This window comes from Mobula birostris, chromosome 19 (genome assembly GCF_030028105.1).
Source record: "Mobula birostris isolate sMobBir1 chromosome 19, sMobBir1.hap1, whole genome shotgun sequence".
NCBI classification, from domain to species: Eukaryota; Metazoa; Chordata; class Chondrichthyes; order Myliobatiformes; family Myliobatidae; genus Mobula; species Mobula birostris.
In genome coordinates, this window is record NC_092388.1 from 6,191,811 (window position 1) to 6,215,894 (window position 24,084).

Consider the following 24,084-nt stretch of genomic DNA (forward strand, 5'->3'; position numbering starts at 1 on the left):
GATCTACAAAGCAAGGTCTCCTTGGATCCCATGCCCCATTACTTTTTGAATGAGCCTTGCATGGGGAACCTTATCAAATGCCTTACTGAAATCCATATACACTACATCCACTACTCTACCTTCATCAATGTGTTTTGTTACATCCTCAAAGAATTTAATCAAGTTCGTAAGGCATGACCTTCTCTTGAAAAAGCCATGCTGACTATCCCTAATCACATTATGTCTCTCCAAATGCTCACAAATCCTGCCTCTCAGGATCTTCTCCAACAACTTGCCCACAACTGAAGCAAGACTCACAGGTCTATAGTTTCCTGGGTTATCTCTACTCCCTTTCTTGAACATGGGAACAATGTTTGTAACCTTCTAATCCTCTGGTACTTCTCCCATCCCTACTGATGATGCAAAGATCATTGCCAGAGGCTCAACAATCTCCTCTCTCGCTTCCCACAGTAGCCTTACATAAGCCTGCATCTGCAATGAATTGGAAACAGTCAGCAAGTCAGGGACAGTATTGTTGGAGAGACACACACACAGTTAAGGTTTCCAGTCAATGACTCTTCATTGGACTCAGACTGTTTGATTTCATCCAATACCAGAAGCCGCAGCATTGTATTCCTCTCATTTTTCATCATGTGTTTGTGGCCAATCTTTATATCTTCACTACGGCTGGGAAACTTGGCAAAAATAAATACTCTTCATACTCAACTGAAAAGAATTAGAACCATAGAACCATAGAACACTACTGTATAGAAAACAGGCCATTCGATCCTTCTAGTCTGTGCCGAAACCTTATTCTGCTAGTCCCATTGACCTGCACCCAGTCCATAACCCTCCAGACCTCTCCCATCCATGTATCTATCCAATTTATTCTTAAAACTTAGAGTGAGCCCGCATTTCCCACGTTAGGTGGCAGCTCATTCCACACCCCCACCATTCTCTGAGTGAAGAAGTTCCCCCTAATGTTTCCTCTAAACCTTTCCCCTTTCACCCTAAAGCCATGTCTAAGTTCCATTGAATGGAACTTCTAACAAAGTAAGAAGTGCTTCACAGATTGTAATTGAATAAGAATGAGCAGCAACCTGAACAAAGGAGATTTTAGGAGAAAGAGAGATTAAAAGCTTTGTCAAAAAGGACAGTCTCAAGGACGAGTATGAGGAAATTTGGTATGTCACCATAAGCTCCAGCAAATTTCTACATTTGTACCATGGAGAAAATTCTGACTGGTTGCATCACCATCTGGTAAGGAGGCATCACTGCACAGAGGATTGCAAACTCAGCCAGGTCCATCATGGGCACTAGCCGCCCCAGCATCAGTGAAATTTGCAAAAAAGTGGCATCCATCATAAAAGGCCTCCACAGTCTGTGACATGCCCTCTTCCATCAATGAAAAGGTACAGGGGCCTGAAGACACACAGTCAATGTTTTAGAAACAGCTTCTTCCCTCTGCCAACAGATTTCTGAATGGTCTGTGAACACTATATAACAATTACAGCACAGAAACAGGCCATCTCGGCCCTTCTAGTCTGTGCCGAACTTCTACTCTCACCTAGTCCCACCTAGTCCTACAATTCGGTGACCAGAACTGTACACAATACTATATACTACCAACTGTACACTACCATACCATTTGCTCTCTTTTTGCATTACTTATTTATTTGTAGATGTGTCCTATTGTAACTTATAGTAAATTTTATGTACAGTATTGCACTGTACTGCTGCTGTAAAACAAATCTCAGACATACAGTTCTGTGCAAATGTGTTAGGCACATAGATACAGCTAGGATGCCTAAGACTTTTGCACAGCACTACAGAAATTTTATGTATTGCACTGTACTGCTGCCAAAAAAAATCAAATTTCATGATATAAGTGAATGATGATAAACCTGATATGGGTCTCTATTGTGGACCGACAGTGGGAAAGAGGCAGGAAGAGGGGAATCATGGTTGGGAAAAGGGAAACGGTGAGGAGAGGGAGCAGAAAACACCAGAAAGACATTCTGTAATGACCAATAAACCAATTATTTGGAATCAAATTATCTTGCCTGGTGTCTCAGGGCTGGGTGTGTCTGCACCTGGGCGCCCCCTACCCCAGGCACTCCTTCTCTGCCACCTGTCCCATACCCCTCCCACGGCGCTCCACCCTCACCATTCCCAACATATTTCGCTTTCGCCAGATTTACAAACCTGCTCTCTGCTCTACATTGACAAATACGGTACTGTGCGAAGGTCTGAGGCACATATATATATATATAAAGTATATAACTAGGGTGTGTCAGACTTTTTACACAGTAATGTATGTTAGTGATATTAAACCTGCTTTTAATTCTCAGCAGTGATGGAGGACCAGACAGCTGGAAATTCATTCAAAACTCCTATGCGGAGAAGTATGGGAGATACACAAGAGGCCAGAACTGCAGAAAATTGTGAAGGTATGGCTATAATGCAACCTAACAAGAGGCTGAGAATTCTAATTGAGAATCTTTAAAAAAAATTAGTGTGACTTCCTGGAAGCTTTCATTGTGACAAGTTCAAGTGTATTGTCATTCAACTGATACATATACCTCTCTGAACAAAACCACATTCCTCCAGACCAAGGTACACAACATAGTACATATAACTCACACTTAACACTGAGGTAATATTACCACAAATAAATTAACAAGTAATAAGGTGCACTGATGACACAAGCCAAGAAGCAGACAGTATAATGTTACTGATGCTTCATATGTGATGAGACCTGGGTGGAGACAAAGAGTTCACTTGTCTCACAGCCTGGGGGAAGAAGGTGTTTCCCATCCACACAGTTCTTGTCCTAATGATATGGTGCCTCCTGCCTGATGATAGGGTGTCAAAGGGATAGTGGGATGGATGGGAGGGTAGGAGGGGTCATTGACAATGTTAAGCATGCTGCATATGCAGAGCTCCTGATAAATATCTCGGACGGGTGGAAGGTAGACTCCAAGGATCCTCTTGGCACTCCTCATAATCCTTTGAAGGGTCTTGCACTCAGATGCCTTGCAGTTACTGCACTAGGCAGTGATGCAGCCAGTCAGGACACCCTTGCAATTACTGCGCCAGACAGTGATACAGCTAGTCAGGACACCCTTAATGGTGCTCCTGTAAAAATGAGTTAGGATGAGGGCTCGGTGGGGAGAGGCTTGCTTGCCTCGATCTCCTCAGGAAGTGGAGATAATGCTGTGCTTTCTTGGCTAAAGAGATGGCGTTGAGGGACCAGGTGAGATTCATCTAGACTTTGTAGACAATTTGAGGAATGCAGTTAATCATGACAAATCATCCCCTGAAGACCAAGAGAGGCATTTTCTAGTGTTATCCCTTCATAATTTAGGCTTTCAAAAGTACAGAGTACTGATGTACAAAATACTTACTCTGCCTCATGTCGACTCTCTAGGCCAATATAACTCATACTTCTTGGTAAAGTAGCTGAAAAAAGAACAGAACAATTTCTGCAAAATCTCTTGTCTTTAAACGAATTTCAATATTTCATCCTAATATTACCCTTTTATTACACATTATCTGATGGCATTTAATAAAAATAATAACAAGTGCTTTTGCCAATAGAAAATATAAAAACATTTTATGAGCATTTATTATTTTCCTAAAACTCGGTGCTTTTAATCATGAAAATAAATATTCCATAACTAATTCCCTATATCATTGAAGAATTATGAGCCAAATTGCTCTCCTGACATGGTGGAGATTTCGAACTGTCAGTTAACTAGGAGGTTGTATGTCCCCCCGTGACCACCAGGGTTCCTCCCACATGCCAAAGACGTACAGGTTAGTAGGCTAATTGGTCACATGGATGTAACTGGGTGGCGCGGGCTCACTGGGCATTTTACCGTGCTGTATCTCTAAATAAAATAAAATCACATGTAGATTGGAGGTTTATTTTAACATGTTATTTACTTACATGGTTACAAGTTGGTGTTCAGTCTGAATCTAGAGGCAATTTAGAAATGTATAAAAACTGGGTGTATAATGTCTTGGCCTTAATTAGTTAGGGGATTGAGTTCAAAAATCATGAGGTAATGTTGTAACTGTACAAAAATCTAGTTACAGCACACCTGAAATATTGTGTTTAGTTCTGGTCACCTTATTAAAGGATCGAGGTGGAAGTTATAGACAGTGTGCAGAGGAGATTTACTAGGATGCTGCCTGGACTAGAGGGCATGTCCATTAGAGACATAGGAGCAGAATTAGGCCATTCAGCCCATCGAGCCTGCTCCATCATTCCATCTCAACCCCTTTCTCCTGCCTCTCCCTGTAACCTTTGACGCCCTTACCAATAAAGAACCTATCGACCTATGCTTTAAATATACCCAATGACTTGGCCTCCACAGCCATCTGTGGCAATGATTCCAGAGATTCACCACCCCCTGGCTAAAGAAATTCCTCCTCATTTCAGTTCTAATGGGATGTCCTTACAGTCATAGAACATTACAGCATAGTACAAGGCAATGCCCTCTGGTCCTAGACTGTCCCCCACCCTATAGGAATCTCCTCACCGTGCACCCTCTAACGAGACCTTTCACTATTTGATAGGTTTCAATAAGATCCCCCCAAAGATCTCCCCTTTTCTTCTAATCTCCAGCAAGTACAGGCCCAGAGCCATGAAACGCTCCTCATATGTTAACCCTTTCGTTCCTCTGGATCCTCTCCAACGCCAGCACATCCTTTCTTAGATAAGGGGCCCAGAAATGCTCATGAATTGTGGTCTATCCAATGTAGTATAAAGACTCATAATGTCTTATGAAGATAGGTTGAACAAGTTAGGGCTTTTACCTTCGGAGTGAAGGAGGATGAGAGGTGACTTGATAGAGGTGTACAAGATGATAAGAGCCATAGGTAAAGTGGATAGCCACAGACTTTTTCCAAGGGTGCAATTAGATAATATGATGAGCTTAATTGTAAGGAGATAGGAGCAAAGTATAGGGCAGGGGTTCCCGATCTGGAGTCCACGGACACCTCAGTGGTAAAGGTCTATGGCATAAAAAAGGTTGGAAATGGGAACCCATGGTATGGGGGTTTGTCAGATTTCTTTACACAGAGAGTGGTATGAGCATGGAACCCCCTGCCTGGGGTAATGGTAGAGACAGATACATTAAAGGCATTCAAAAAACTCTTAAGTAGGCAGATAGATGATAAAAAAATGGAGGGCTGTGTAGGAGGGAAGAGTTAGATTGATCTTAGAGTAGGTTAAAACGACAGCACAACATTGTGGGCGAAATGTTCTATGACTCTAAACATGAGCAAGATTTAATAGTCAACTATCAAGCTGTAAGCAATGAACCTTATAACAGAATTTATTAAATCTAAGACTATAACTCAACTGTTGTTATGATGGAAACCTGAACCATTAATAGATCAGGCAGCCTGTCAATGCATGAAGCTGTTCTATTATTTTGTGGCTATAGGATTGAAAATAAATAGTTTTACTGTGAGGAAAATAAATATCAGCCTCTATATATAAAAATGCACAATTCATCTTTGGAAATCCCAAGTTAGAGGTTATTGAAACATTTTCTCCTGGGAAAAATTAGAATACAGTAAAGTAAGTCATCTGTCGGTGACAGATAGTTATGAAAGATTTATTACAAAGTAATTCTACCTGTTATATTGAGACAGACAGAGCTTTCAAAGGAATAAGCCTGAAGGCTGCTGTTGAAGTGCACGACTTCTGCTCTGGACCCTGACGGCAGCAGTAGTCCCTGACTAAACACATTAGAGGGAGAAGTATGCCCTTTAAAAGAAAAATCAAACTATTGCACGGGTTTTTGTATTTGCTTAATAATTCTCAGCAGAATCACTTAACTGATTTGAACAGGTAGTTTCAGTTAATTTATGAAAAGAACTAAATATAGTTACACATTCATAATTGAGAATAAGATTATATAATACAATAGACATTCTCATATAAGTCCAGTACGTCACTTACATGGTTATATTTAAATCTGCTGACTTCAGGTATGTTGAAACAAGTATCAACTACTTATTTGGTAAATTGATTTATTATTGTCACATGTACTAGAGTACAGTGGAAAAACTTGTCCTGGATACCGTCCGTACAGGTCATTTCACTACACACTGCATTGGGGTAAGTGCAAGGTAAAACAACAACAATAGACAGAGCTAATAATTCTATAACCAATTAATCAAATTAGAGCTATGTAGGTCAGTTACAACTGGCTTGGACGGTATCCATTAAGAGAAGGCAACTAGGCAGCTCTGAGAATATCTCCATCCTAAATGAAGGCTGAGCCCAGTGCACGTGTACCAAGGAGGAGGCTGAACTATTTGCAAACAAATTGAGCCTGTGCCAAATAGCTGCATCCACTAGATACAGCAAAGTCAATGGAATCACTCAACACCTTGGTTGTAATGCTGAAGAGGACCTGTGCTCCAGAACAAGCCATACTTGTCTGAGTGGTGGTGCAGTGGTTAAATTGCCAGGTTAGTAACTCACTACACTGGGCTAACAATGTGGAATACTGAGTTCAAATCCTATCATGATGTAAAAATTCAATTATTTATTGTTGGTGCCAGAACGTGTGGTGACAATTGTGGGCTGCCCCCAGCACATCTTTCGGTTACGTTGGTTGTGAACACAAATTTCACTGTTTCAATCTACATGTGATAAATAAATCTTAATCACTTTACCCTCTCCTCCCAGTGTAGTTACTGCACTCATATCTACATGATAGTTGTAGTGCAGAATCTGTTGATATGCAACTGATCCAATCGACTGAGTAGTACCCTACTGTATACCCTCAAGTATCTGCAATGTTGCCAGTCGGTGACATCAACAGTGCTACTAAATGAAACATCTTTGCCAATAACCTACTCAGCTACATCCAGATGGGTTTCTTGCAGGATAGCACAGGTCCTGGCATCATCAATCTTGGTCCAACATGGGCAGAAGAGCTGAATTCTAAAGGGAGGTGAAGTACAAGACTTTGACCAATTAGACTTCAAGGAATCCTGGTAATCTGGTCAAGAGTATCAAAAGGGAAAACTCCCATTGACCAAACCATATATTGAACAAAAGGAGGGTGGCTGGAGGTACTGGAGATCTATCATATCAGCTGCAGAGTATCACTGCACGAGGTTCTCAAGGCAGTGTGTTCTGAACCATCCAACTTTAATTGCTCATCAATGACCTGTCTTTAATATCAGATCAGAAGCTGAGCAAACATCTCAATGTTCAATGGCATTCACAATTCAGAAAATAAAGCAATCTCAACCGAAGGTAGCTAGACCTACACAACATTAATGAATGACCCAATAACATCATGTAACATTCATTTACACACATTTCAAGCAATGTCATCTTCAACAAAATACAGTCTGGGCACGTTCCTTTTATATACAATGTAGTGTTGGCATAAATGTTATGACAGTCACCACTTACCAGAAATGTAACCGCATCAACCACATTGTAGTGGCAAAACCAAAACAATTGCTGCTAGCCTATGACTGCTATGGGGTTGTTATACTTGCATGACATGCTCAGCTCCAATGATTGCTCCCAAAGTCAAATCCTTTATTCAGAATCAGGTTTATTATCACCAGCATGTGTCGTGAAATTTTCTTAACTTAGCAGCAGCAGCAGTTCAATGCAATACATAATATAGAATTAAGAAAAAAAATAATAAATAAGTAAATCAATTACAGTACAGTGCAGTTCAATCCTTTATTAGCAATTAGCAAACATACAATCTTGAAGCGATGAAACTTCAGCATATCCAAATGTAAGCTAAGTTTTATTCAGCATTATCTCAGCAAAGATATGACCTCCACCGGTCCCAAGCTACAAACAGCCACAAAATAAGCAAGAATAAGTAACTTATTCCCTTTGCCTTTACCACGCCCCCCCCATGTGACTAGTTACCATAACAAACATGCAACACAGAATACAAAGCAGATAGAGAACAGATACATGGCTCCTAGACACACAAATATTGTGGCCACAAGAGGTTAGAGGCTGGATATTCAATGGCACGTGATTCATCTCCTTATTCTCAGATGCTTTATAAAGCCAGACTTAGGAGAGTGATGGTGTAATCTGCATTGCTTGGATAAGTACGGCTCCAACAATCTGAAGAAGCTTGACACTGTTTAGAATAAAGCAGCCTGCCTGACTGACACCTCATCCACTATCTTAACCATTCAGGTCCTCCAACACTAAACACGGGCTCTTTATTAATACTAAACCTAATCCTGTCCTCAAGCACATATTAGCAGCAACCACTGCATATCATACACAATGAGAATGGCAAGGCAAGTATTGCTTGTAGCAAGGATTAGTGTGAAGCTGCAAATCAATTACATAGCGACCAAAATTGTGAACACTGAGTAATTTTTGCCTACCTACGGTGCATTGTCTCTGAAACGCAACTTTTGTTCCTAACTGCCAAACTAAGTTAATTAATATTATGGCCTAAAGTTCAAGCTTGAGAACTTACAGACTTGTAAGTAACTTCGGTCACTATTGTAAGGTCATCAGTGGGTCTTGGATTTATCAGTTATGTATGATATCATGTCCCACTGAATCAGTATTGTAAGCAGTGAACTTGATCATTGAATGTTCAGTACAAGAAAACGTAAGTTAATCATCTTATTATTCAGAATATATTAGTGAAAGTAAATCTATTATCAATGCCCCTCTACTATAAGGCTTAGCCTCCCCACCATAGGTAACGTCCTCTCCACATCCACTCTATCAAGGCCTTTCAACATTCGGTAGGTTTCAATGAGGTCGCGCCTCATTCTTCTCAATTCCAGTGAATACAGACCCAGAGCCATCAAGTGTTTCTCATATGAATCAGAATCAGAATCTTTCCATCTCCATCTCTGGAGACAGCTTATCTACTGATGTCTACTATAAGCCTACGGACTCTCACAACTACCTGGACTATTCCTCTTCCCACCCTGTCTCTTGCAAAAACGCCATCCCCTTCTCGCAATTCCTCCGTCTCCGCCGCATCTGCTCTCAGGATGAGGCTTTTCGTTCCAGGACGAGGGAGATGTCCTCCATCAACTCTGCTCTTAAACGCATCTCTCCCATTTCACGCACATCTGCTCTCACCCCATCCTCCCGCCACCCCACTAGGAATAGGGTTCCCCTTGTCCTCACCTACCAACCCACCAGCCTCCGGGTCCAACATATTATTCTCCGTAACTTCCGCCACATCCAACGGGATCCCACCACCAATCACATCTTTCTCTCCCCCCCCTTTTTCTGCTTTCCACAGGGATCGCTCCCTATGTGACTCCCTTGTCTATTCGTCCCCCACATCCCTCCCCACCGATTTCCCTCCCGGCACTTATCCTTGTAAGCGGAACAAGTGCTACACATGCCCTTACACTTCCTCCCTCACTACCATTCGGGGCCCCAGACAGTCCTTCCAGGTGAGGCGACACTTCACCTGTGAGTTGGCTAGAGTGATATCCTATGTCTGGTGCTCCCAGTGCAGCCTTCTATATATAGGCGAGACCCGACGCAGACTGGGAGACCGTTTCGATGAACACCTACGCTCTGTCCGCCAGAGAAAGCAGGATCTCCCAGTGGCCACACATTTTAATTCCACATCCCATTCCCATTCTGACATGTCTATCCACGGCCTCCTCTACTGCCAAGATGAAGCCACACTCAGGTTGGAGGAACAACACCTTATATTCCGTCTGGGTAGCCTCCAACCTGATGGCATGAACATTAACTTCTCTAACTTCCGCTAATGCCCCTCCTCCCCTTCGTACCCCATCGCTTGCTTGCTTGTTTGTTTGTTTATTTATTTATTTATTATTTCCCCTCTTTTTTTTCTCTGTCTCTTTTTCCTCCCTCTGTCTCTCTCCTATAACTCCTTGCCTGCTCTCTATCCTCTGGGCTCCCCTCACCCTTTCTTTCTCCCTAGCCTCCCATCCCATGATCCTCTCCCTTCTCTAGCCTCGTACCCCTTTTGCCAATCAACTGTCCAGCTCTCAGCTCCATCCCTCCCCTTCCTGTCTTCTCCTATCATTTCGGATACGTCGACTGTTCCTCTTCCTATAGATGCTGCCTGGCCTGCTGTGTTCACCAGCATTTTTTGTATGTCGTGAAATTTGTTAATTTGGCAGCAGCAGTACAATGCAATACATGATATAGAAAAAATATCAATTACAGTAAGTGAATGTTAAATAGCTAAATTAAAAATAGTGCAAAAACAGAAATAATGAAAAAGTGAGGTAGTGTTCATAGTTTCAAAGACCATTTGGAAACTAGGTGACAGAGGGGAAGAAACTATTCCTGAATCGCTGAGTGTGTGTCTTCAGGCTTCTGTACCTCCTGCCTGACGTTAACAATGGAAAGAGGGCACGTCCTGCATTATGGGGACCTTATTAATGGATGCTGCCTCTTGGGGCACTGGTCCTTAAAGATGTTTTGGACACTATGGAGGCTAGTACCCATGAAGGAGCTGACTAATTTTACAAATTTCTGTAGCTTCTTTCGATCCTGTGCAGTAGCACCCCGCCCCCCCCACCCCCGCCATACCAGACAGTCAGAATGCTCTCCACAGTACATCTGTAGATGTGTTTGAGTGTTTTAGGTGACAAACCAAATCTCCTCAAACTCCTAATGAAGTATAGTTTCCGTCTTGCCTTCTTTATAACTGCATCAATATGCTGACACCCAGGAACGTGAAATTGCTCACTCTCTCCACTTCTGATCCCTCTATGGGGACTGGTTCATGTACTCTCACCTTACCCTTCCTGAAGTTCACAATCAGCTCTTTGGTCTTACAAGGTTGTTGCTGCGACACCACTCAACTAACTGGTATATCACATTCCTTTACGCCATCTTGTCGCCATCAGAGATTTTGCCAGCAATGGCTGTATCATCAGCAAATTTATAGATGGCATTTGAGCTATGCCTAGCCACACAGTCATGGGTATAGAAAAAGTAGAGCAATGGGTTAAGCACATATTTTGGAACTGGACTCTCTGACGGTGGTGCCTGAAAAGAGGATGCTGTCCAAGTTGCATGCCATCTTGGACAATGTCTCCCATCCACTACATAATGTACTGGGTGGGCACAGGAGTACATTCAGCCAGAGACTCATTCCACCGAGATGCAACACAGAGCATCATAGGAAGTCATTCCTGCCTGTGGCCATCAAACTTTACAACTCCTCCCTTGGAGGGTCAGACACCCTGAGTCAATAGGCTGGTCCTGGACTTATTTCCTGGCATAACTTACATATCACTATAAGTATTTATGGTTTTATTACTATTTATAATTTATGGTGCAACTGTAATGAAAACCAATTTGCCCCGGGATCAATAAAGTATGACTGTGACTATACTATGACTATTATATCCCTGTGGTGCGTCAGTGGTGAGTGTAAGCAAGGAGGAAATGTTATTACCAATCCGTATAGATTGTTGTCTTCCGGTTAGGAAGTCGAGGATCCAATTGCAGAGGGAGGTATAGAGGCCCAGGTTTTGTAGCTTTTCGATCAGGACTGTAGAAATGATCGTGTTAATCTTTGAGCTATAGTTAATAATCAGCATCCTGACATAGATGTTTGTATTGTCTAGGTGAGCTACAGCTGTGTGAAGAGCTAATGAGTTTCGTCTGTGTAGACCAATTATGGTGATATGCAAATTGCAGTGGGTCCAGATCCTTGCTGAAGCAGGAGCTGATTCAAGCCATGACCAACCTCTCAATGCATTTCATTACCATAAATGTAAGTGATGCTGGATACTAATCAATAAGGCAGCCCATACTACTCTTCCTGGCCTTTCAATCTCGGAATCATTTTCATAAACCTGCTTTGATCCCTCTCCAATGTCAGCACAACCTTTCTTAGATACGCGGCCCAAAACTGTTCACAATACTCCAAGTGAGGCCTCACCGGTGCTTTGTAAAGCTTCAACATTACATCCTTGCTTTTATATTCTAGTCCTCTTGAAATGAATACTAACATTGCATTTGCCTTCCTCACCACCAACTCAACCTGCAAATTAACCTTTAGGGAATCCTGCACAAAGACTCCCAAGTCCCTTTGCACCTCAGATTTTTGAATTTTCTCTCTATTTAGAAAATTCTTCTACCAAAGTACATGACCATCCCAACACTCTATTCTACCTGCCACTTCTTTGCCCATTCTTCTAATCTGTCTAAGTCCTTTTGTAGTCTCTCAGCTTCCTCAGAAGTACATGCCCCTCCATCTATCTTTCCATCGTCCGTAAACTTGGCCACAAAGCCATCAATTCCATCATCCAAATCATTGGCATATAACGTAAAAAGAAGCAGTCCCAACACAGGCCACTGTGGAACACCACTAATTTCCAGAAGCCAGTCAGAAAAGGCTCCCTTTATTCCCACTCTTTGCCTCCTGCCAATCAGCCAGTGCTCTATCCATGCTAGTATCTTTCCTATGATACCAAGGTTTCTTAACTTGTTAAGCAGCCTCATGTGTGGCACCTTGTCAAAGGCCTTCTGAAAATCCAAGGACACAACATCCACTGATTCTCTCATCTATCCTGCTTGTTATTTCTTCAAAGAATTCCAACAGATTTGTCAGGCAAGACTTTCCCCTTGGAAAACCATGCTGACTACGGTCTATTTTATTATGTGCCTCCAAGTACCCCGACAGCTCATCCTTAATAATCGACTCCAATATCTTTCCAGCCACTGAGATCAGACTAACTGGCTTATAAGTTTCCTTTCTTCTGCCTCTCTCCCTTCTTGAAGAGTGTTGTGATATTTGCAATTTTCCAGTCTTCTGCTGAGCCCTCTTCTGTACTCCCTTTTCACCTATGACTGTTTTCCTGTACATGGTTTTAACTCCATAATCAAGTTCGCAGACGACACCACGGTGGTTGGCCTGATCAGAGGGGATGACGAGACGGCCTACAGGGATGAGGTCCAGCACCTGGCTGCGTGACGTACTGACAACAACCTGGCCCTTAACACCCAGAAGACCAAGGAGATCATTGTGGACTTCAGTCATGCTAGGAGCCACACTCACATCCCCATCTACATCAATGGAGCTGTAGTGGAGCATGTATCAAGCTTCAAATTCCTTGGTATCCACATTTCCAAGGATTTCACCTGGTCCCTGAACTCCTCCATCCTGATCAAAAAGGCGCAATAGCGCCTTTATTTCCTGCGGAGCATCAAGAAAGCTCACCTCTGTCCCAGGATACTGACGGACTTTTACCGCTGTACCATTGAGAGCATACTCACCAACTGCATCCCGGTGTTGTATGGCAATTGTCCCGTATCGGACCGCAAAGCACTCCAGCATGTGGTGAAAACTGCCTAGCAGATTATCCGCACCCAATTGCCCACCATTGAGAACATCTACCATAAATGCTGCCTGGGCAGGGTGAAAAGCATTATCAAGGATGCATCTCACCCTAACCATGGACTTTTTACTCTCTTCCCATCTGGTAGGTGCTACTGGAGCCTCCGCTCCCGCACCAGCAGGCACAGGAAGAGCTTCTTCCCTGAGGCTGTGACCCTGTTGAACCTCTCATCACAGCACTAAGCAGTATTACACCCATATTGTACTGTCTCAGTACTTTTATATTTGTGTGCTGTAGCACTTACTTTTTATTTGCAGTTATTTTGTAAATTACACTATTCTTTGAATTTCTGATTAGATGCTAACTGCACTTCATTGGCTTTGTATCTGTACTCGGCACAATGAGGGTAAAGTTGAATCTCATCTAATCTAATCTTCCAGAACCATTCCAGAATCTGGGATTCTTGAAAGATCATTACTAATGCTTCTAAGACCTCTTCAGCCACCACTTTCAGAACTCTGGGTTATACTCCATCTCATCCAGGTGAGTAATCTACCTTCAGACCCTTCAGTTTCCCAAGAATCTTCTCCCTAGTAATGGCAACTTCACACTCTTCTGCCCCCTGACACTCTCGAACTTCTAGCATATTGCTAGAGTGTTCCACAGAGAAGACTGATGTAAAATATTTATTCATTTTGTTTGCTCTTTCCTTGTCCCCTACTACTACCTCTCCAGCATCATTTTCCAGTGGTCCATTATCAACTCTCAAATCTTTTACACTGACAGGCGTAGTATGGCAATTACTCTGCCCATGACCAAATAAAAACCGCAGAGTTATGGAGACAATTTAGCACATCGCAGGAACCAGCCTCTCCTCCATAGACTGTCTGCAGTCCTGACTGCCTCACTAAAATTCAAAGTTCAAAGTAGAATCTATTATTAGAGTACATAACGTCACCGCATTCTTTTTCTGCTGGCATACTTAGCAATCCTTTAGAACAGTAACCGTAAACATCAGGAACTGTAAACTGTGCAAATACAGATATAAATGAATAACAATAAATAATGAGCATGAAATAACAGTATAAGGAGTCCTTAAATGAGTCCTTACATGAGTGTAGCTATCCCTTTTCATTCAAGATCCTGATGGTTGAGGAGTAGAAACAGTTCTTGAACCTGGTGGTGTGAATCCTGAGGCATTTGTATGTTCAACTTGATGGCAGCAGTAAGAAAAGAGCATTGTCTAATCAAAGATCTCTACCTACACCAGACCTTCTTTCTTCCCTTTTCTCCCATCAGGCAAAGATACAAAGTCCTGAACGTTTAAGTGCCATGCAGCTCAAGGACAGCATCTCTCGTACAATAAACTGGGCTTTTGACCTCACAATCTATATCATTTTGCACTGCACCTTCTATGTAACACTAACACTTTATTCTGCATTCTGTTATTATTTTACCTTGTACTACTCAATACACTGCTGATCTGTATCTGATCAGGATGAAAATTATTGAAGACAAGCTTTTCACTCTATCTCAGTACATGTGACGATGATAAACTAATTCCAATTCAAAATAGGCTGTCTAAATTCATCGGAGTTTTGTCCTTTCTGAATGAAGAGTTTGCTTTGCCAGGAATAAACATCAAGAATTTCTGGATCCATTCACTTTACATTCTGATAGATGAACACAGATACCAAGCGGGTAAAATCTACAGGTTGCACTTACTCAGGGTAGAATCTTTTATTGGGCTTGGGCTTGAATTGCTTGAGTGATCTGAAGTATTCAACTCATCTTCGATCTCTGGAGAAACATTCACAACAGAGGAAAAGTTACCACATTTTAAAATAAAGATGCAAAAGAATCATTTTATAATTTTACTATTTATATCAATAATAATTTTTAATACTTTTATGTCTGAACAATAACCATCTTACTTTATTCAGCATGACGATAACAATTAAGGTATCTAGCAATGTTAATGATTTTACCAAACTAGTTCACCAACCTTAAATAAAATTTTGTATTCTAACAGTTGCATGGAGAATTTTCTGAAATATTATGTAACACGTCACATTATCAAAAAGGCTTTAAACAAGGGCAGCACAGTAACGTAGTGGTTAACACAATACTATTACAGCATCAGAAAGTCGGGTTCAATTCCGCCGCTGCCTGTATGTTTTCCCCATGTACATGTGTGTTTCTTCCAGGTACCCTGGTTTCCTCCCACATTCCAAAGACATACGGGTTAGGGTTAGTGAGTTGTGGGTAGACTATGTTGGCTCTGGGTGCTCTGGTTTCCTCCCATATTCCAAAGACGTATGGGTTAGTAGGTTAATTGGTTATATGGGTGCAATTGGCTGGCATGGATTTTTGGGCTGGAAAGGCCTGTTACTATGCTATATCTCTAAATAAAAAAATAAAATAATTTACAAGATAAAAAAAATAAATCTCTTTCAACCAAACTATTTAGCTCTATTTATCCAAGTATCTTATTGTGCATTCCATTTTAAATAACATACCGCATTAGATTAATTAACCATTTAGTTTAGCTCATTATTCTTGTTAAAGCAATGCATTCTTATTGAAAATCTCTACTGTACCTTTTTCAGTGTTTATGGCAGAGTTAATATTCTCAAGAAATACTGCATCACTCAGTCTCTCATCATCTTTAAGATGGAACCTATGCAAGTCGTCCAGTGGGCTGCCAGTAGTTTCTGATGACTCACTCTTCAGACTGCCAGTTCCACTGCTGCTGCTCCCCAAGCTTGACTTATCATAATACTCCTTTAACACAAAAAGGTAAATCTTAACTTAGAAATATGACCTTGTCATTTCACTGCACCATCCAGGCAGCCTCAACGTGAACTGCAGTGTGTTGAGCTCGGGTGGCATGGTGTGTAGCTGTTATCATTACACTTTACGGCACCAGCAACTGGAAGATCGGGGTTGAATTTCCACTGCTATCTGTAGGGAGTTTGTGACTATGTGCTCCGGTTTCCTCCAACATTTCAAAGATGTACGGTTAGGGTTACTGAGTCGTGAGCATACGATGTTGGCGCTGGAAGTGTGGCCACACTTGTGCGCTGCCCCCAGCACATTCTCAGACTGTGCTGGTCCTTTACAGAAATAGCACATTTCACTGTATGCTTCGACGCAACTGTATGTAACAAATAAAGCTAATCTTTAATTCTCTAAATGCAGCAGAAACTATGTTGGCTCCTTCCAGAATACACTGGGCAACAAAAGGAGATTACCATCCATGCACTTTAATGATTCAACACAGATTCTAACAGTCTAAGTCATCCAAGGGCATTTAAGAGAAAAATGTTACCCGCGACATCATGGAGAGCTGATGGTGATAGGTCATAACATTTCTGTTAGCTTCCATGAAATACTTCTGTGTGCGCCGCCTCTCTCGGTCAAGCCTCTTCTCCATGGTTATCTGCAGTGTGCATAAATCATCCATGTACTTCATCATGATATCTGAAATCATTGCACTCACTTCCACAACGTCTGGCCTCGCTTCGGAATCAGGAGTCAAGCAGCTGTGGATATTTAGAAATAAAGGTATTTTGATTCAGCAGGTGAAATCTGCTATTCCCCTGTCCTAAATCCATGCTAATCAGAAAAACCTTTGTGCCACACAATGTAAAGAGTGATCCCATCATGTGTGTCTCCTCAGACACTTCTACTGCTATCATGGACAAGTCCATCTGCAGCAGACAGATGTGGTACAAATGAGATCAAATCAGTTTATTCCATATATTCACTCACTTACCTCTGACAGACCCAGTCCAAAAAAGTTTTGGTAATGCACTGGTTTATTGAAATGCAGGACATGGAACATTACAGCACAGTACGGGCCCTTCACCCCATGATTTTGTGCTGACCTTTTAATTTACTGTAAGATCGATCTAACTATTCACTCCCACATAACCCTCCACTTGTCTGCAAAAACACTACCTCTTACATCCTGCCTATACTTTACTCCAGTCACCTTAAAATTATACTCTATCTCTATCTCTACCTTGCTAGCTGTTCACTTTATTCATGCCTCTTATCATCTTGTACGCCTCTGTCAAGTCATCTCTCATCCTCCTTCATTCCAAAGAGAAAAGCCCTTGCTCGCTCAATCTTTTCTCAGAAAACATGCTCTCTAATCTAGGCAGCATCTTGGTAAATCTCTGTACCCTCTCTAAAGCTTCCACATCCTTCCTGTACTGAGGCGACCAGAAATGAACACAATATTCCAATCAGATGTAATCAGATTTTTATCGACCTGCAATATTAGCTCTAGCTCTTGAACTCATTCCCCTGACTAACACCTTTGTGAATTTTCTTATTTTTAAGTACAACACCAAACACATAGAAACAGTCTCAAAATTCCTTCAGGGATGAAAAATAATTAAGCCAAATTCTCAAACTATAGTAAACATAGGATTAAATTAAAATTTACCCCTAAAACATAGAACATTACAGCTCAATACAGGTCCTTTGGCTCATGACATTGTGCTGACCCTTTAACCTACTCTAAAATCAATCTAATCCTTCTCTCCTACATCACTTTCCATTTTACTATTATCCATGCACCTATCTATCAATCTCTTAAATGTCCCTAATGTATCTGCCTTTACCGCCACCCCTGGCAGGGCGTTTCAGACACCCACCACTCTCTGTGTTAAAGAAAGTACCTCTGACATTCCTCCTATACTTTTCTCTAATTACCTTAAAATTATGCCCCTCATATTAGCTAGTTACACATTGGCAAAAGGCATCTGGTTGTCCACTTGATCTATGCCTCTTACCATCTTGTACATAAGTATACAATATTGTCATATGTCATATCAAGACACAGTGAAAAGTTTGTCTTGCATATTGTTTATTCAGATCAAATCAGTAACAGTGCATTGAGGTAGTGCAGAACTTGTTCAGATCAGACAGAAGTGCTATTGAGCCACTCCTCTGATGGGAATTGATTTAAAGATTAGAGATTAGCCTTATTTGTTACATGCATATCAGAACATACGGGAATGTGTTGTTTACATCAGTGACCACCACAATCGGAGGATGAGCTGGGAGCAGCCCAGAAGAGTTGCCATGCTTCCAGCGTCAACATAGCATGCCCTCAACTTACTAACCCTAACCTGTATGGCCTTGGAATGTGGGAAGAAACCAGATCACCCAGAGAAAACCCATGCGGTCATGGGTAGAACTTACAAACTCTTTACAGACAGTGGCAGGAATTGAATCTTAATCATTTTGAACATTGTCGGCATGCTATGATGGCACTGGAATATGTAGCCCAATAAAATAGATAAAATCTATATAACTCTAAAACTCTCATGCTCTGTTTGTCTGTTTGTGACCTCCAATTAGCGCAAACGGTGCATTACAGCGGCATTTTTTTTTGGCTAAATCAAATTAAAATGCGCTAATTTACAGAATGCAGGCAAAGTTCAGGGTTATATACTTGTATAAAATTGCTCATTCGCAAAAATCAACAGGCTCTCTTTTAACCCAAGAGCCGATCTACCATCATAGAAATTGGGACGTGACAGCCCAATGCATGCGCACGGCCAGCCTCAGCAGCAACACCTACTGGAGCAAAAGGGCACAGCAGCTCTATTTTGAGGGGTCACATTCTGCTAATCACCATCAGCATGTGCAGGATTGGGACAGATCTAACTGTCATTCGTCAATAAGAGATAATTAAATCTTATTGTAATGACGTACTTCGAGACACCCATCAAACCCTTTGCTGCAGTCAAAGGACATCGGTGACTATATCACGTCCATTTAGGAGAGCGCCAACCGCATCATCAAGAATAATCAGCATCCTTTGGTGTTAGTGTTTCATATCTTCTATCCAGCATCAGGGTAAAAAAAATGGTCAGCCTAATTATGCCGCGTGGTCAAGAGATGACGCCAAATGTCGTCGGGAAGCAGCAAGGAGAGGAAGAGAACAAGAATCGGATGAGGCCAGGGCTGCACGACTCCAGGATTAAAGAGTCAGGACAAAAAAAGATGAGAGAAGAAGAGACAGAGGAGGAGAGGCATGCACGTCTCCAGGATCAGAGACAAAGAACAAACAGCAGAAGAGATGAAGAGACGGGGGATGAAAGGACTGCACATCTCTAGAATGACAATGAGATGCACAAGGGTGGCAGATAAACCAGAAATGATGCCATCAAAAGTGTCCTTCATTAAACGAGGAAGAGTTATATTTGCTTTGCTACGCGTCGTTCTTCTTTAATAAACTGAGGTTTTCTACTTCAGTTTCCAAAGCAAAGCAATACCAATAGCATTCAGGAAAATTTAATGTTCATTCTGGTCACATCAGACTGCACTACCCTTCTCTCAAAGGGTGCTCCAACGGGTCATCCCGTTGTCTAGTAAAATATAAAGTTGAAGTTAGAATTCAGCAAGCTGTATGAAATAAAGGCACTTTCCCTTACAGGTTGTTCACAGAATTTGAGTGTTGCAGCCAGGACCAGCATTTAATCTCCATATATTTTTATTACAATTTATTCAAAGGATGTGGACTTGCACAACCTGAGCCAGCATTTAAACTGCCCATCCTTAGTTGCCCTTGAGAAGGTTGTGATGAACACTCTTCTAATCACTAGCTATTGTTCTGCCCAGTTTTTGTTGAAATAAAAAGAAAAGTATGGTATCTAGTCTGCTTGGTGAACACGTAACATAAAGTCACAGAGTCATAGAACACGACAGCACAGAAATAGACCCTATGGCTCATAATATAGTCTTCACTGAACCATTCATCTGCCTAGTCCTATCGATTTGCACCGGGACCATAGCCTTTCATACCCCTCCCATCCATGTACCAATCCAAATTTCTCTTACATGTTGAAATTGGACCCGAATCCACCACTTGGTGCTGGCAGCTCATTCCACTCTCACCACCTTCTGAGTGATGTTGTTCACCTTAAACATTTCACCTTTCACCCTTAACTCATGATCTCTAGTTCTAGCCTCAATCAACCTCAGTGGAAAAAGCCTGCTTGCACTTACTCTATCTATACCCCTCATAATTTTGTATACCTCTATCGAATCTCCCTGCTAGGGAATGAAGACCTAACCTATTCAGCCTTTTCCTAGAACTCAGGTCCACGAGACCCAGCAACATCCTTGTAAATTTTCTCTGCACTTTTTCAAACTTAGTGACATCTTTCCAGTAGGTCGATGACCAAAACTGCACACAATACTCCAGATTAGGCCTCACTAATGTATTATACAACTTCAACATAACATCCCAACTCCTGCATTCAATACATTGATTAATGAAAGGCAACGCACCAAAAGCTTTCTTTATGACCCTTTCTACCTGTGACGCCACTTTAAAAGAATTATGGATCTGTATTCTCAGACCTTGCTGTTCTATTGCACTCCTCCACGCTACCTCTCACGGTGTAATAGCTACCCTTGTTGGTCATCCCAAAGTACAACACCTCACAATTGTCTGCACTAAATTCCATCTGCCATTTTTCAGCCCATTCTTCCAGCTGGTCCAGATCCCACTGCTAGCTTGACAGCTTTTCTCACTGCCCACTACAACCCCGATCTTGGTGTCATCTAAAAATTTGCTGATCCAATTTACTGCATTATCATCCAGATCATTGATATAGCTGGTAAACAACAATGGGCCCAGCACCAATCCCTGCGGCACTGACTTATGACACGCATTACTTTTTAATTAAGGAGCTACATGAATCAGCAGTCTATAGTTAATTTCTAGGAATAATTGTCATGAAGTCATTTCTGTAATGTATATTAATTTACTGTAAGAATGATAGCTCTTCCAATACAGCTATTAATTACATAAGTCATACCTTTGTTTCTCTCTCCATTGGGACTCATTTTGTAATGGTCAGTTGGATTGTTTTTAAGAGCTTCCAGCAACATTATTCATCATGTTGTGGTAGTATTAGTACAGGATGTTGGGCAGATACAGCAATATGCAGAAATCTTAGACATATGTATAGCTAGGGTGCTTAAGACTTTTGCACAGTACTGTATGTCAACATGGAGAGGACAGTGAGTTCGTAAACCTGGCGAAAGCAAAGGATGTGAGGGATGGCGAGGGTGGGGTGCCATGGGAGGGGTGTGGGACAGGTGGCAAAGAAGGAGTGCCTGGGGCAGCGGCGTGGAGGTGGCGTGAGGGGAGACACACCCAGCCCTGAGACACCAGGCTAAGTCATTTGATTCCCGCTTCCTCCCCTCTCCCTTCTTCTTTTCCCAATCATGATTCCCCTTTCCCTGCCCCCCTCCCACTCTTAGTCCTTATCAGTATCAGAATCATCATTCACACAGTCATGAAATTTGTTTTTCTTTCTGCCAGCAGTACAATACAATACATAAAATTACTACAGTACTGTGCAAATGTCCGAGCTATATATAAGTGCCTAAGACTTTTGCACAGTACGGTATGTCATTGGATATTGGGAAAAAATCAGTTTGATTCAGTCAATAAGGCTATTTCAATAACAATTTGACAATCATCACTCATTACCTTTTGATGGTCTCTTGCACTTGGTAAGAGTAGAGTCCTTTTGGTACTGGCTCATATGCTGCTTCTACAATCTGTTAGAAATAATTTAAGATTTATTTATATTCAAAAAGGCTAGGAAATGATTGGAGTTGCTTTGATACTGGTCAAAGAAGACTAAATTATTAAGAACTAGGGAAAATCCTACTTGAAAGATCAAGGGCTAATGGGATTTGATTCTCAAATGTAAACCAATTTACACAATTATTTAACATGCAGATTTAGGGAGAATGAAAAGTAGAGGAGTAAGTTGAGTGACCTGAATTTGACAGAACTGACAGTAAGCATCATAACAGGGAGATAATAAATTCAAAACTTATGGGAGGCTTCACTTGTAGATGATAGACATTGGCATCTACAGATTTAGTATTTATTCTTGCCTGCTCTAGAATTTACTATTCATTCCATACAAAGCTGTTGGAATGAGGAATAAAGCTCACCTAACAGTTTGATGCTACGGATTGGATTGGAGGGCAATTTGATGTAGGCTAAGTTAATGCAATATTGAATATAACCCAAATCAGATTCCCATACTAGGGTGTTATAAATGTCATTTTTGCATCTTCTGACACCGCTCTGGTATCTAGGAACAACTAGAAACTGGCAAGCTGTTGGGCTGGAACTCACAGTCAGAAATCTGAAACAAAAACAGAAAATACTGGAAAAGCTCAGGTCTGACAGAAATGGTTAGCACTGCAAGGCAAGAACCTTTCTCCCTTGGGTATTCCTCACTAACCTCAGGTACATGCCATGCACACCAGGTGATTTGCTTATTTTAACTACATCCCCAGCCTTTGTGTTACCTTCTTAATAATCTTCAAACCATCTATTATCTCTACCACAGACACATTTAGTGAGAATTTGACATTCTTTTCCTTGATACAGACTGATGTGAAGAACTCATTTTATATTCCAGCTGTCTTCAGTCTTTATGCAAATATCATCTTCTTTATGAAAAAATGTCTTTGTTACTTTTGCAAACGTCATTTCATTTGAAAAGAATGAACAAAATGTTCTTCATTTGGAACCAGTATAGCACACGACAAAGAATGCAAGAAATAGACAACAAAACACGAGAGGACAGTATGAGCGTTCATCCCATCGAGTCTGCTTGGCCATTCAAACATGGCTGATTTATTTTCCCTCTCACCTCTATTCTCCTGCCTTCTCCCCATAACCTTCGATGCCCTTACTAATCATGAACCTATCAACCTTGCTTTAAATATATCCAATGAATTTGCTTCCATAGATGTCTGTGGCAATGAGTTCCACAGATTCACCACCCACTGGCTAAAAAGATTCCTAAAATTGCTCAGTATTATACATTTTGATCATTTGTGTAATTGTATTTAAGGTAAAGAGTAATAGTATTTAAATTACTGCTCCTTGTACTAATTAGGGAAACTAGCCATACCAACTACCTGATAAAATTCATAAATCTTGTACATTCTGCAGTAAACTCCTTTATTTTCACCTTTGGAGAACTGTTAGTACATTCCTGCAACATTTCCTCGTGATACAAAGAATGAATCGGCCGTGGTTCTGTTGCATCCAGAATCAATAGTTTTTGGTAGACATCTCAATCGAAGGATTTGAGTGCAACGGCTTGACCAACTCAATGGTGTGGACGTTCTACATTTTGCTAACAACAGATTCTAGGATGAGACACGTTGAACCTAGGCCTCAACAGGTGCACACAAAGAATGTGAAGGTAATAGCCTGTCTGTCTACGTCTGTAAACTTGTGGTACTGGGCTGTGATGTCAATCAATGCCGTGGCTCGGACTTAACCGTCATTTAGACTTGTGATTGTGAATGGGTGGGTGGGAGGGTGCTGTTGTTTTGCTAAACGTGGTAGGCATGCTACTGGTGCTGGTGTGTGTGGTAACACTTGCAGGCTGCCCCTGGGTGTCCTAGTTGTTATTGCAAGTGCTGCATTTCACTGTATGTGTGTTTCAATGTACATGTGGTAAATAAATCTGAATCTGACTACCAATTAGCTCTGACATCCATCATCAGCTGTGCATTGAGAGGCTGGTTACAAATCAACTCCAGTTTGTCAGGCAACTTCAACCTACTGTAGTTCACCTACTGCTGAAACAGGTCCATGGTGGACACCATTGCCCTGACCTTACACTCATTTCTGGAACATCTGGATAACAAAGACACCTACTACTCATCAGGTAATAATTTATTGACTATGGCTCTGCC

At 41.5% G+C, this 24,084-nt stretch overlaps 1 protein-coding gene across 6 annotated transcripts in view; it reads right to left on the reverse strand.

The window, feature by feature from the left end:
• The window catches only part of nek10 (NIMA-related kinase 10), a 122,684-nt gene that overhangs the window by 17,390 nt on the left and 81,210 nt on the right, over positions 1-24,084 (reverse strand). For 5 of the 6 annotated variants that reach the window (XR_011889711.1, XM_072283170.1, XM_072283171.1 and 2 more), the window contains 6 exons: positions 21,839-21,909; positions 16,643-16,856; positions 15,912-16,095; positions 15,037-15,111; positions 5,630-5,761; positions 3,387-3,441 (listed from right to left, as the gene is read on the reverse strand). Coding sequence is in view for 5 of the 6 variants with exons in the window: in XM_072283170.1 (XP_072139271.1) it covers positions 3,387-3,441; positions 5,630-5,761; positions 15,037-15,111; positions 15,912-16,095; positions 16,643-16,856; positions 21,839-21,909 (731 nt within the window). In the remaining variant the exon portion in view is untranslated. The remainder of the gene's footprint in view (positions 1-3,386; positions 3,442-5,629; positions 5,762-15,036; positions 15,112-15,911; positions 16,096-16,642; positions 16,857-21,838; positions 21,910-24,084) is intronic. The other variant, XM_072283172.1, reaches the window with a different exon arrangement.